Source organism: Epinephelus lanceolatus, chromosome 4 (assembly GCF_041903045.1).
Source record: "Epinephelus lanceolatus isolate andai-2023 chromosome 4, ASM4190304v1, whole genome shotgun sequence".
NCBI lineage: Eukaryota > Metazoa > Chordata > Actinopteri > Perciformes > Serranidae > Epinephelus > Epinephelus lanceolatus.
This window is the reverse complement of record NC_135737.1, coordinates 45,848,460-45,864,023: the sequence shown is the minus strand read 5'-3', so window position 1 is coordinate 45,864,023 and position 15,564 is coordinate 45,848,460. Positions and strand designations below refer to the sequence as shown.

At 42.1% G+C, this 15,564-nt stretch overlaps 1 protein-coding gene across 7 annotated transcripts in view; it reads left to right on the top strand.

The window, feature by feature from the left end:
* The window catches only part of eif4g1b (eukaryotic translation initiation factor 4 gamma, 1b), a 52,821-nt gene that overhangs the window by 19,465 nt on the left and 17,792 nt on the right, over positions 1-15,564 (top strand). For 4 of the 7 annotated variants that reach the window (XM_033631221.2, XM_033631219.2, XM_033631218.2 and 1 more), the window contains 2 exons: positions 8,734-8,873; positions 14,991-15,083. In XM_033631221.2, the coding sequence (XP_033487112.2) occupies positions 8,734-8,873; positions 14,991-15,083 (233 nt within the window). Of the gene's footprint in view, positions 1-5,277; positions 5,437-5,762; positions 5,920-8,733; positions 8,874-13,835; positions 14,179-14,990; positions 15,084-15,564 lie in introns of those variants that run through there. The other 3 variants (XM_033631222.2, XM_033631223.2, XM_033631224.2) reach the window with 3 other exon arrangements.

Below are 15,564 nucleotides of genomic sequence, written 5' to 3'. Positions count from 1 at the left end.
GAGACAACACAAACTTGGTGGAACATTTGAGTTACCAAACCGTGACGTCCGTACCGAGGTACTCACTGAACCATGATTTTTTTGGTACCATTACACCCCTACTATTTATTGTTCTAAAGGTTTGTATCCAAAAGGACTTTTTCTTAGGAAAAGTACCAAAGAGTATCGAAAAGTATCGAAATTCATATAGGTATTGGTACCAAAACAAAGATTTTGGTATCGTGACACTACTGTCTGTTAGTCACTCATTCTACAGCAGGAGATGGCACTTCAAAATAAAAGCCCTGTGCTGGAAATTCACTGCACTCAAAAAATTAAGTGTTTTTTTATTTTTATTTATTTATTTATTTATTTTTTTTATTTTTTTTTTACAAATTTGACATATTTGCGAGTCACTTGCGATCCATTCAATATGGACCTTTGACCCACTTTTGCACCACGACCCACCAGTTGGGAACCACTGCTCTTGAGTGTCAGGTGTACAATACAGAGTATATGAGGTTTATGATACAAAGACATAACGTTACATAGCATATTTGCCTTGTTCTCGTCATAGTTTGTACTCTGTGTCTTGGTGCTTAATATGTGGTCCAAACCATGAGAGAAACACAAAAAACCCTGGGAACATTTCTGGGGAGGTGCATGTCAGGCCACAGTGTAGGTTATGGTGTAGGCTATGCATCAACACAAAGACTACACCATATGTACGGCGTCAATTCGATGCAGTATTATAAATCCTGCTTAATAGACCAGCTAAGTTAGAGGCGGGAACTGAAGTATTGTACCTGCTCAGAATCAACATCCCATCATGCACACACAGAGCTGCTCTGCTCTGAAGAAGATGAAATAGCAGAATCTGTTTTTTGTACAAGGTTTTCATGTAAGTTCAGAACTAAAGAGCATAAAAGTTCTGTGTATTTGCAGCCATTTTGATAGTCTTCATAGGGGGTGAGTGTCAGGTGTGCAACACAGAGCATATGTCTGTGATAAAATGCAGCTGTGAGATATGTTGTTTTGTCGCTAGGGGGTGTGGCTGCATTCTGGAAAATGTTAAAAAATGCTGACTGTCATAGTCGAAACAGGTTGAGCCAAATGGGCACTCAGGAAAAATGAAAGCCTGTCAGCATAAATAACAACTGCACTGAGCATTACAGATGAATATTTTGTTTGTAACTGTATGAGTGTTTTTCTATAATACACTCAAAGAATGTGACATGAATATTTCATTTTTTTCTTTGTCTTTATTCATTCCAAACATGCTCTGTCATCGCATTACTTCACATCTATTCCTAAATTCAGTTCAGCACTACAGATGTTTGCTGTTGATCCCATGTGTTGCCACACCCTCTAGAGGTGGCAGGGTGTCATTACATCACAGGAAGTGATGATGCCCTGAAAACAAACTTGCTGACCCCCCCCTCCAGCAGGCATCTGAACTATGTGTTGTCTTTGTTTAAACTGTAGCTCATCAGCAATAGAATGCGCTGGCCTGAATACAGGACTGTAAAAACACAATTCTTCCTATTAGGCTTTGCATGTCATGCCATTTGCACGACAGTGTATGTGCACTGTATGATGTGCGTGGTGCTTGAACAATGCCTCTACACACTCTGCACCTGCGTATGCATCAGTGTGAACTTTGACAGCCTTTTTAGATTCAGTGTAAGTCTTGAGATGAAAATGCTTTTAGTTTTAGTCACATTTTCGTCATTTGTATCCATAGTATTAGTCGACGAAAATGCCTGACATTTTAGTCAAATTTTAGTCAATATGTTCTATATGAATTTTTATTTTTAAACTTATCCAGTGAGGCTAATTCATGTATCAGAAATAAGGTGACAGGTTGTATAAAAATTTTATTCAGACCATTTTGTTTTTTCTACAGCTACAAATAATTTCATACACTTAGACTGTCATTTCTCCAATAGTGTTTGACAGGTTTAAGGGCTGATTTATGAGCACACACTTACTGATCATCATTTGAAAAGCTCAACATCTCTCTATTTATGCTCTCAAAAACTTTGACAGCCCAAATAACTAATGTGAGACAACCAGGATTTGTCCCGAGGTTCACTGTAAACTCTAACTTATCCATCTGAGTGTTAAGAAGCAACTTGATTAAAGCCTGAATTCTTTCTTAATGTGCAACATGTTAGTCTGGAGGTTTAAACTCGTGTCCTCTCACAGAGTTGGTGATTCAAACTCACTTGTAACACATCCCTGGGTACTTCCAACATTTGGGTTAAGTCTGTCCTCTCTAGATAACACATGAAGGAACCCAGATGTTGTGAAAGAGTGATTGATTACCCCTGATAGCATATGCAGCTTTTTACCAAGGGCAGAGTTGTTGATAGTTCAGAAATCCTTTTACCCATACTTGGCCTACCAGCTTTCCTCAGACCCCTTCATAATGTTTTCAGATGGGGCAGTGGGTTTGTGTGAAATGCAACCAGCAAAAATAGGTTGATTTGAACATGTAATCAAACTCTGTGTATTGTAGCTGAAAATGACCCTGGATCAGTTTATAAAGCCCTCCAAATATAAGCTATTGCCTTGAAGGGGATTTTCTGTGTGTGTTGATCAGTGACGGTGGAACAGTGCCTGAACTTGAAGCCTTTTGAAGCAGTTTCAGGATGTCTGATAGTCTCGAATGGTTTGATCAGCTCTGTGAGCCTGAGTTGACCTGAAACAGTTTTTAATTCAGCTAATTTTACTTTCTTGTGGCTGCACAAGAAATTTGACCTGATTAGTTTTTGCATCCATTTCATATGCATGAAGTGAGCATCTCTCACAGGCCACACTGGAGTGACATTTCATCCAGCAATGTCAAAAGGTTCTTTTTCAAGCATACAAGCATGTATGTGGATCTGCACCAGGTCAAGAGGATGCAATACATTTTTAAGTTACAGATGATATATGATAGAAGTCCATTCAGTGTGATGTGGAGGATTCAGGTTTTGGCCACAGGCATTATGTTTTCGGGTTGTCCGTAGGTCTGTCCGTACGCCCGTCCAAACCACGTAGATTCGATATCTCAAGAACTCCTCAGGGGAATTTCTTCAAATTCGGCATAATCGTGCACTTGGACTCGATAAACTGATTTGATTTTGGTGGTCAAAGGTAAAAGTTCAAGGTCTGTGTGACCTCATCGGTCTCATTATTGCGAACGTGCTATCTCAAAAACACCTTGAGGGAATTTTTTTTCTACTTGGCACAAATGTCCACTTGGACCCAACGAAGAACTCATTGGATTTCGTTGGTCAAAGGTCAAAGTCAGTGTGACCTTATAACCATCTCATTCTCGTGAACGTGATATCTCAAGAACACCTTAAGGGAATGTCTTTAAATGTCACACATCCACTTGCACTGAAGAATAAACTAATTAGAATTTTGTGGTCGAAAGTCAAAGGTCAGTGTGACCTCACAAAATATGTTTTTGGCCATAACTCAAGAATTCATACGACACTTATGACAAACATGGATGTAAACTGTAAGACAAACTTGACCGGTGCACGGAGACATGCAGTCGTGTGGCGGTAATTCTAGTTTGCAAGAATCGTACAAGTTCATGACATTGTCCAATTTTTAGGTTTTATCCACATGGTGGAATTCACTTCCTGTAAGTTTGGGGTTCAGTATCTTGCCCACAGATACTACAATATGCTGACAGGGGGATCGAAGCACTGATCTTCCAACGAGTGGACGACCCGCTGTACTTCCTGAGCTACAGCCACCACTTGGTTGCAAAAACATCCAATCTGAACAATGCTGTCCTGAGGGGTACTCAGTCCCGCTACATTTTTTAAAAATATCATTTTCCATAGCTGCTCATCCTGTTAGGGGTCACGGGGCACTGGAGCCTATCCCAACTGACATTGGGTGAGAGGCAGGGTTCACCCTGGACAGGTCGCCAGACTATCACAGGGCTGACACATAGAGACAGACAACCATTCACACTCACATTCACACCTACGGACAATTTAGAGTCACCAATTAACCTGCATGTCTTTGGATTGTGGGAGGAAGCTGGAGCACCTGGAGGAAACCCACGCTGACACAGGGAGAACATGCAGACTCTGCATAGAAGGGCTCCCCCATCCTGGGGTTTGAATCAGTAACCCTCTTGCTGTGAGGTGACAGTGCTAACCATCCATTTTTTCTTTTGTTTGTTCTTTTAATATTTTGATATATTTTTTAAAATGTGCTACGGACACTTCTGGTTCTGTACTTTTGACTAAAACTAGACATGCTTGACATTAATGTTAATTCCAGAAAAGTTGATTTCTCTAAAATGTATTTTTCGTGAATTTTCGTGTTATTCGTGACGGTGCGACTGCCAGGCTTGGTGCTTGCGTGGATTTCTATTTGATGTTCAGATAAGTTACGCTCTTCACAACAGTGGGCTGCTGGTGGTATGAGAGAGCTGCGAGCTGCTAGATATGAGTATGACTGCACAGGACATAATGTCCCATGTGTTTGTGTTGGAGGGTCTGTGTCACATCGGTCATTCTGCCAGTCACATGGCATGTCGTGACAGGAGGCTGGCACATGACCCTAAATAACTGATCATGTGACAGGGAGATATGGCTCTCAAACTGTGGTCTCCTATGGACTTGACCACTATTTTTGCTTTGAAAGTGTGCAGTTGTTGTTGGCTGTTTGCACCATGTCACACAGATGAGAGAGTAACACAGATATACTGTATGTTTGGAAATGGTTTGGCTTTTTGCCGTCAGGACCTGCAGTGCCCACTGTAGAGTTCTGCTAACTGCGTAGTAACAATCCCAGAATATCATTCCAACTCCCCCCCCCGGTCCTCTGAGTGGTGCAGTCTCTCTGACCGTTGAGTCCTTTTCTAGCAGTCAGGTAAAAGCACACACACACACACACACACACACACACACACACACTGTGCTGACGGAGTATGGCGACTATTTTTAAGACTCCCACCCCCCTTAGTTGAGTGATTAGCTTAACTCTTCCCATATACTCACAGCCCACCCCCTTTGTAGTAGGTTGTGATGCCAGTGTGGATCAGATCTCTTGTTCAGGGTGGAGAGATAGAGGAGTCTTCAGGCGGATCAGATTGGCTCTGAATGACACAACTGAATAGTTCAGCTTGCCTGCCGGTACACTGCAGAGGGGGGTAAAGGGAGGGAGGGAAGAGGGAAGGGGGGAGGAAGGTGAAAAAAAGTGAAAGGAAGGGAGGAATCAGGAAGGTCAGAGGGAGGAGCATAATGGAGACACGCTGGAAGAGGGAGGGCTAAGCATTAAAAGAAGTCATTCTGAGAGGGCACCTGTAGAGAGGACGGGAAGAAGTTAGAGAGGGGGTTTGAAGAGAAACCCCCTCTCCTTTTTCTCTCCATACGCAGTTTTACAGTCAGCAGGCATTCAGCATGGGGAATCGAGGGTCTCAAGAGCAGCAGGACTCTGAGGGTAGGTGTCGTCTAGACAGTGCGTCTCTTTGCAGCCCCCCCCCCCCCTCCTATTGCTCTCCCAATCTCCTGCACTTTGTGAGTCATATCTCAAGCCTCTTATTTACAGTATTGGGATGCTGTCCAAGAAGAGTCTCCTTCTGCCTTCTGGCTTTCTGGATTTGAGCATACTCCTATTCTCCCTCTCTCTGTCCTTCTGGCTCTCTCTGTCTGTCTTCCCTCCCTTTCCCTCCAGCGCGCTCTCTCCCCCAGCCGGTGTGGGGTTTTGACTATATTTAGGCTGTGCTGCTCCTGGTCAACAATGCAGACTCAGTAATGTGAGTTAGACTGAAATGCGCGCAGAAGGGGAGAGAGGCCGAGCAGGAGCTACCGTCGGGCTGCGAGAGAGGCCTCTGCAATCTGAGGATTTTTTTTTTTACCCTAGTCCTTTGAAAGTGGGCTACAACTGGTTCTGAACTGTAGCTGAGGCCAGTTACAAGGCCAGGTAATATCTCTGAGTGGGTGGATGTCTTGTTGACATTATTGACCGCATAGGCTAATAAGTTCTTTGAGCCTTTGGAAGCTTTGATTTAGTTTTTTTTCTTGGTCATGTTGGCAGCAGAGTTCTTCACAAGTTAGTGAACATGAGAATGATCCATTGCCTCAAGTAATAAGAGACACCGCTGCAGGGCAGGGCAGAGGGAGAAGCTGCTGTGTCATGGTCAGAGGGCCTACCTGTGGTGCGCCCCAGGTGCCATGTCTGCTTCTGTTCATTGTTGCCGTCAGATACAACACGTAGAGAGATTTTGAGATGGCACAAAAACACACAGAGTCAGTGGAAACAGACAGGTTTGAGACGGTGATGCCTCTTCAAGTGGTGCCAAGTTTAGCATGAGTGAGGACACGTTGATAGATGCAGCTTGAAGGCATCTTGAGAAGTATTGCTCCTCTGCAGCAATGTTTGGAGACAGCAGTAAGAAAAGGGCTTGGTGGAAATGAAGCAGTCTGATTTAGTGGTATTTCTTTTTTCATGTTTAAGTGCAGTCACCTGATACTTGATTTCAGTCACCTGTTGCTCAGATTGCATGGAAACATGGGCTGCAAAACACAAGAGTAGAGCTGTAATGATTGGACGATAAAATTAATCTGCAACTATTTTCAGGTCATCAAAAGTGAGGGTGTATATATTTATGTACCGGACTGTTGGATGGATAAAACAAATACTTTGACTTTCTCAAATACTTTTCTGCTAAGTATTTTTTTCTCATAATTTGACATATAAACAAATCAGGATAATAGTCTGCAGAATAACAGATAATGGAAATGATAGCAGTGTTGTCATGATACTGGAATTTCTTACTTTGGTACAATACTTTGGAAACTATTGATATTCAATACCATGTTTGATACCATGGGGGGAAACTGACATAGAGGGCTTAAAATGTTTTAAAAAGTCTTAAAATCTTTTTTAAAAAGTTTTTATTAAAAAATAAACTTAACAAAGTGATAGCACGACATCTTTTCTTTTCTTATATAGTAACAGTGCTCAGCAGAAAACATTAACAGTAAGAGAGAACATGAAAGCACAGCTGGTAGTGGTGTATCAAAACTGTGGAAAATGAGTATTGAAACCATTTCAAATATACAAAATGGATATGCATTGATAAATGTCTATTTTTGACAACCCTAAAGGTAGTTTCAGCCCTTCCCATATGGTCGGTCTTGAAACTTGGAGCGACATCACTTTTCTTGTGCTGCTTTCAGACACTTTTCACAAGTATGTAAACCGCTGGGACCTGAGCAAGTCGGTTCGATTTCTTTAAAGAAAGGGCAGTCAGCAATTTGGCATAACATGTCCCCGAAACTGCCAGAAATTATTAAAAGGTGGCAAAAAAAATACCTGAAAATTAACTAAAAGAGAGAGGGAGAGATAATTATTAGAAAATATATTAAAAAGAAAACTGAAATTATATTAATGATTATTATAAACCTTTGTAACTTTTTTTTTACCAATATGTTGCTGATATTTGAGTCATTTCTCATTAAGCCTTCTTTCCATGTATTTACAAGACAGCCAGTTTGCTCAGGTTTCAAATTATTAAATGAAGCAAGACAAAAATTCAGCTTGTATCTGATACTTTGTGTTAATACAAGGCCTCGTTTTGATGGAACGCTTTGGCTGTATGGCGCGGTCAGGCATTTTTATAAGCATAAAAGTAAACAACGTGCTGGGATGGTTCGTGGTATTTAAACCTTTGAATCTCTGAGCAAAATGGTGCGATTTCTTTCAGAAACATGGGGAAAAGGGCAATGAGCAACTTGGTGAAAAATGTCAAAAATTGCAAAAAAAAAAAAAAAATTAAATTTTTTTTTTTTTAAATGAGGGAAAAACTATAAACTACATTTACATCTATTATTACTTTGACAATTATGTTACAACTTTTAAGCACTCTTTCCAGGTAATTTCCTTTTTTGTTTGTTTTTTAACTTTATGTTTTTTTCTTAAAATGTTCTTGTTTTAATTTTCTCTTTTTTACTAATTTCTTGCCAATTTTTTGGGTCATTTCTTCTTTCGTTGCTCATTGCCTTCTTCCCATGTTTTTAAAAGAAATCAAGCCAATTTGCTCAGGTTTCAAGTGGTTTATTATATTATTCAATAATCGAATCGATGACATGGTGTGATTGTTCTTACAGAGTTTAAATAATCAATATTTGTCCTTCTCCAGTCCCCAAACTATTAATGTATTACACATTTATTTATCTGTAGATTCACTCATTAATCACAGCTCTGTTCTTTAAGATTACACTCTCCATTTTTGACAGATTGTTGTGGCATTAACACTGAAGTGCTGCTGTGATAGATTTCAAAACACAAGATGTCTCTACAGTGTCCACAGGAACATTGTCAGGACACTAAAGCTCAAACATAATCATTGTTCATAAGTTTAGTCAAAGCGTGTTCACAGAGACTGTAAATCACTCTGTACTTGCACTCTGCACTCTGTACTGACGGATGCCTAAAGTGTAACACATCCTCAATAGGCACTGACAGAAGTACTCAGTTACCTCACTATAAAGACAGAAAGCAGCAGCTGTTGCACTGCAAATCATCAACAAATCAAACCTTCATGTTTTAGATGCACATTTAAGTAGCCTAAAAGAACATTAACAATGTAGACTATAAACAGTAGCTATGTGTTGTTAAGCCAGTGTGTGTGTGTCCTGTGTACAACCTGGCTGATGTGTTTGTGTCAAGTTATGGCTGTAGGATTAAGTCAGTATGTGTTGGTTTACATTCTTCTCTCTGTCTGATCCACAGCAGGGGCCTACTACCCCGCCCAGCCTCAGTTCACCCCCTCGGTGCAGGCGGCACCCGTCATTATGAACCCAGCCCCTCAACAGCAGCAACCACCTCCTCAGCCTCCACAGCACATCCACACCAAGCGCGAACGGAAACAGGTACGTAGTGTTCTGCGACACAAAACATCTTACACTTTGAAAATGGATATCTAGTTCAGGATTTTCATTTCACTCACTTACGATGTACTAATACTTTCATAGCAGAAAGAACCACCAGTAAATCTAGGAGAGGCTTTTTTTTATCTCATTAAACATGGTGGAAACCATAATAGGAAAATAACACAGACTTAACTGGTCGCCTAAAATGGAAACTTGTTATCAGACATGTTTGGACAAGATCTGTTTATCAGTGCAGGTCAGGAACTTTCCCAATTATTTTGTGTTAATTCCATTTCCAAACATCATATCTGTGTTTTCTACTTTGGAGAAAATTCCAGCTCCAAACAGCCACTGTGATAAACTCAAGGTTCCTCTGATAATGTCGGACTTATCTACTCAGACATCGGCATGACATCTCGCTGATACTGCAGACTAAAAGCCAAACAGTGTTTCTGGTTCTTGAAAGATAGAAGGGGGTTTGATCCCTGCTGTGTTCTGTGTTTTGTTTTAATGCAGCAACCTTATCTGTTTGCTGCAACGTGTCATGCACAGTCACATGCAGCAGACATGTTCATCCAGGTGCACACAACAGTCATCTGTAAACTTAACACTGAGTGAAGTCAGTGAGGAAAAGGGACATACTGTACATTTAGGCAGGGTGTGTCATAAAGTAGCCTATTTCCTCTTAACACAGCTTTGCCAACTCACCTTTGTGTTAATCAATACACAGTTGAATTTCTCTCTAATGCCTCCTGAAGCTTTATTCAGCAGTGAATAAATTAAAATAAAAATTCTGCTGGTACAGAACAAAAAACTGTCACCAGGTATTTTTTTTTGTTAGTTCCTTTTTATATCTAAGTGAAATATTTTTCAATATGGGACTCATCTCTGAGTTTCCACCTGAGAACAAAGATCTAAAGGGCCACGTGACTGCAGCAAGTCTCTTATATGGGCCATACACATGTCGCATTTTTTGCGCCCTCACATTAATTGTTTTCAATGTAGACGCCAAGGTTGGGATCACTCAGGTCTCCACGATACTGAAGTTACGAAATAATATTCTTGCAATTTTAAATATGTTGCGATGCTGTATGCTGAGGATTGCAATGATCTTTATTGGGATTTATTACCTTTTTTCAACTGTAAATTATGTCCCCAAAAGAAAACTTTGTCAACATCGGTTTTATCTAATACTTGACATTGTGTGACGATATGATATTGCCTTACAAAAATATAGCGATGCTATGCTGTATTGGTTTTTTTTTTCTCCCACCCCTAGTGGACGCACGGCAAGTGCACTGAAAAACCAGAGCAACTCTTCTGCTGAGTGCCTGATTTCAGGGCATGAAGGTTGCACCCTGAGAAAAAAGAGTATAACTTTTGGAAGGCAGCAGCGTGCACCACGTCATGTGATGAGGAACAACCAATCACAGCCAACAGATATCTTTCCTGTCTTCAGTAAATATCAGTCTGTGATAGATATGTAGGAGAAGTTGATGATTTTAATGCAGGGCTCCCCGGGGCTTTACATCTGTCTCACGGACGATATTTTTGGCCCAATACACACTTACATAACAACACCTGGAACGAGATCAGTTCTGCACTCAGGATTTCTGGTAAATAGGCTATGATACAGTGCAGGTTATGGTCGCTTAGCAGCCTCAGATGCAACCTGCCTTCGCGCCCTTGAAAGTTGGCATAGAGTAGGCACAAGAGCAGCACCCACTGTGGCAGTTAAAGATGCGGCATGTTTACGGCCTCTTACAAGACTGCAAAACCAACTTTGTGTGAGGGGAAAATCTCACTAAGGTAAATAATTGGACTTTCAGAGGCATGATATTATAGTTTGGCTTCAGATCCTGTCTGTTTTAAGCTTTATGATCTGTGTCGGGTGAATTTTTGCATACATTAAAAATGTAATTGAGCTCTCAATAATACAAACCTGTCCGCTTCTGTTTTAGCTTTATGTTGGCACAATGATCAGCTAGTTAACTAACCATATGCTGATAAACTTCACCACTGTATCAGCCAATATGTCATGGAACAGGTATCAGGTGTACTTCCAAAACTGCACTGGTTCAGATTTTTGATTTTTAGATTTGAGTCATCAAGCACCAAACTGGTGTGCTACACTCGGATTTGAAAAGGTCTTTTGGGAGCAAACCTTCTGTCACTGGCTCCACTGTAGAAAGTTGAAGGCATTTTCTTTGCCCTGTGATTTTTGCACGACATGCAGTGTTCAAAGTGGCGAGGGAAGACTAAGAATTCCCTCTGGAGAGGACGTGTTTTGTCATCTCAGGGGAACCCCACCAATTATGCAAATTGAAGTCTCTTTACAGGTCTTTGGGAGCTATTCTGCTACATTTGTAACCCACACACACACAAAAAAAAAGATTTGTAAAGCCTTTAGTGGCTCCAGAGGGAGCAGAGTGAAGTTTGATAAGCGTCAATTGAGGCGGAAAACTGCAAGTTTGAAGATGAAAAAAAATCTGGGTAGACCGCTTCTCATATCTGCTGGTGGCTTGAAGCTCCAGGCTACATAAGCCACTACTAGTGTGAAAGCTGGGTTGAGTTGCATTGTGGGTAATGAAGGCATCTGGTTTTGACAAGGAAGAAATGCATCGACCAATACAGGTCATATCTTTGGTTCTGCATTTTCAATCTTGTTTTTACTGTCAGTAATCTGTCCAACAGTGTTATGGGAGTACAATGCTAAATCTGTACAGTACTACTTTATATTATGAGCTGGCTGAAATGCATTATGGGACCTCAGTGGCAGAACCATTGTTATAAATGTTAATCAGACAGAGTTGTGTTGTTTGGTTAAAGCTGATTTCACAACAGTGTAATACTGCAGCTTCCTTTTTAAAAACTCTTTGTAGGTGACGTGTTACCGAGTGGTACAAAATGATTAATATCTGAATGCTGTAACTTTATATTAGAGTCCCTGTAGGCACTTACTGTTTTAGTTTGACCTTTTCAGTGCAGAAGTTGTTTATTGAACAACTTCTTTGCAGTAATACGAAGAAATACCATTGTTTTTTCTTCAGTAACTCAATGACCTGATGGGTTTGAGATAGTGCAGCTTGTCACTGGTGTTGCAATCTCTCTATATGATGCTGGAGTAATTCTTGGGTCTGTACGTAGAGTTCAGTTTACTGTTTGAAACAGATAGTGGGGAACTTGACCTTAACTTAGTGTGCTGTAAGAGTAAGCCGCTGTACGACATATTCCCCAGTTCTACAGCATGTCTAGTGTTTCCTTTGCTCTCTAAGATGGCCCTGGCTTGGTATGTGGTAGCTCTGTGTGAACTGTAGCCCCAGTTTGTGCCTGTCATGTAATCATCGTTTTTACATCTGACACTTCTGTGATGCTGGTCACATTTGAGAAAGTATTTTTAGACGTTTCCAGATTCCTCAGACTCTTCCAACCAGATAGAATTAAAAATATTCTGGCTGGTGTACTGTTGATGCAACTGACGCTTGCAGCCAATTTCCTAGTTTTGTAGTTCTCTTATTTTACTTAAATCATCATCGAGTGGCTCTGTTTGTGTGAGTTTCCCCTCACTACCCTATTCATAGACTGTGTCAGTTTGTCTTGACACTACTTTTGGCCAGCTCTGAGTGTTTGCCTCAGTTTGTATGGGCCTGTTGTTAAGTTTTGGCCTGACTGATCAAAGTTTTTTTTTTTTACTTCATGGTGGCTGGAATGTAACCTTTCTGTTTGTATTCATCTGGCTAAACTTGCCACATCCAAGGTATTCTCTGGTGAAAAAAATGAGTCAGTCACTAAATCCACTGCCCGCGTTACCAGGAAAATGCTGTCAGTGTTCAGTGCGGGGACTCTGTTCTTTTGCTGCTAGACTTTCATGCTGTCGGGTCCCTCACGCCGGGGGACTTGGCTGCTTATCAGCAACTGTGGTCACCTGGGGTGGACTTTGGCTCATTCCCATGAGCCCCGGCTGATGTTATAACACTGGCTACAAAGGCCCAGTGCACAATCACCGTCTCTGTCACACACACGTCCACACAAAATGTAAGACTGAAACTCAAGATGACAGACAGGGAGGGACTGGAGGAATTGCAGCACAGTGAGTGTACGTGCTTCAGCCGTGAGACTACGTGAAGGCATTTGTGTGTGTGCATAAGTACACACCACAAGCTTTGCATTCTTGGTTTTTGGGAGTGATGCACTTTTTAGAAAGTAGAAAAAGATTTGGTGTCGTGTAAAAGACACGTCAACAGGACACAAGGCTCTAGTGTGGGCAATCTGTGACCCTCCATTTACAGGACAGTGCAAACTGCAAGGCTGATTTACTGAACACAGGTACTCAAGCTAGTTACATGTCAAATAGAGAGATTAAGGAAGGGTGTTTGAACTTTGTAGATTGTATGATGAGTATTTTAATCATCTATTTTGTTCATTTATCTTTTTAACTGCTGCCACTGACTTCTTTTGGTACCTGGTTACATGCAAAAGTTGTAGCTCTCAAAATTGCCTTTTGTCTGCGCCCCATCTCTTTTGCTCTCCCACTCACTGTGTGTCAAAGAGAACTCGGGGGGGGGCGGGGGTGAAGGACATGTCAGCACATAGCTCAGCTCCACGTGGCCACCGGTCTCCTCCCCCTTCTGAGCCGGAAGGGCTAACCAACCAGCCTTCCTCTGCTGCTGTGGCACCCCACTCCTCCTCCTCCTCCTCCTCCTGTGCTAGTTTCCTCTACTCTCAGAAGGGGTGAGCCTGGAAAAAAAAAAAACGAGAAGCGACTTGAGTGTGCAGAATGACAGAGCAGGCAGAGCATGAGGAAAAGGGGGAGTTACTTCTGCTAGCTGCAGCTCATTTGATAACGATAACTCTTTTTTTTTTTTTCCTGGAAACCCTCCCATTCCCCCCTACTCTGCCCCTCCTTCACTCTCCGGCCCCTTTAACTGTCTGTTAGTCTCTGTGGGAGGGGTTGCGCATTCCAATACCATAGCTTTACAAGGCCAGTCGCTTTATCCTTTTTTTCCCCTCCCTGTTCTGTTCGGCGTATGAAAGGGGGAAAGTTATTCAAGTTGCTAGCTAGCTTAGTGACAGTCAGGCCCAGCCCTGCTCTGTCCTGTCCTGCCGGCGTGTAGCACTCTATCACAGCCTGGATGCGTGTGAGTTGAGCTGAGGTAAAACTTCACTGGCTACGTCCAACCGCTATCCTGCTTTGTGGGGTTGAAAGTCCAGCCCTGAGTCTGCTGGAACTGCTACTCCAGCCCCAGGATGAGAGAGGCCCGCTAGGGTTTGTAATGCTCCGAGAGAGGAGTTTAACCAGTGAAAGGTCAGTGGTGACAAGCAAATGTTGTTGTTCTTAAAGTCCAAAGTAGGCCAGAGAGCAGGAGCACTGTAGCAGCTCACTGTTAACTTTTACAGTTTAATCCTTGTGCAGGGACTGTGTACGTCACTTTGTTAGCAGTGCTGTGGCTCATACCAGTTTGATGACAGCTCTGACTTCCCAGATTAAGCATTTAGTGTGTGAGTGAGAGAAAAAAGAGAGCTAAATAGAAAGCATGTGTTTGTAATGTATGGGCACTCCTTGTGAGCGAGTGATCAGATTTTCACTGTTTTTTCCCCTCTGCTGCTGAGTGTTGTGTGTGTACACAGGAAAGCCTTCTGTTCTGTGCCTGTCTGTGCTTTGCCTCCATGAGAGTCACACATTCTCACAATAACGTAAAACAGCAGTGGAATTTCTCAAACAGTTTGCATGAAAGTCGGTCAACTTGATTCTCACTCAGTCGAACGGCGTTGCTGGTGGCTAACCAGCGGAAGCACATTCATTTGTGCAGCAGAGGAATTTGCATGGCGGTTAGTGTTTGGATTTTGTGTGCCTCAGGGTTCACAATGTGAGAAATGTAGCTTTCATTGAATCAGAGGCGGCTAGCGCGTCATAGACACAGAAAAGGGCTGACGACTGTAGCCGTTGCATCATGGGAAGGCAGCTCTTCTCTTACACGCTGCTGTCCTCACCCTGAAACTTTTTAACCCTTTGCCTTTCTCCTTACTCTCCGTCATTTATGGTTGGTGTCCTCACATACACAATCATATCCTCATACTCATCCTTCTGACAGTGGATCTCTCCTCTCCCCTCCACAGATCAGAATAAGAGACCCTAACCAAGGAGGTCGAGATATTACAGAGGAGATTATGTCAGGGGGCCGCAGTGGCTCTACCCCAACCCCACCACAGGTAAGTCACAGTGCCATGGTCTAGACCAAAGGCAACACAGCACTTGAACTAGCACACTGCTACAGTTTCAATTTTGTTTGTAGGTGTCTATTATATTTTTAGGCAAATTGTAAAAGTTGTGACAAAACCTGCAGATCAATAATGAAATCAGTGCAAATGGAGTAACAGAGGTTTAGTAACATTCATAGATTCAGTGAATTAGGGCTGGTGTGCGACAATATTAGGTGTGCAAAGTCATCTAGAGGGCCGGATTGGACCCTTTGTCGGGCCAGTTCTGGCCCCCGGCCGCATGTTTCACACCCCTGGTCTATAGCCTTATATTTCTTATACTTTCTTTTTTGAAACATTCTTTTTTGGATGATTTTTGCCTTTATTGATAGGACAGCTAAGATACACAGGAAAGTTGGGAGACGGAGGGGGGATGACACACAGCAAAGGTCCACAGGTTTGGCCGCCCAACTCGACCCTGGCCGCTGCAGAG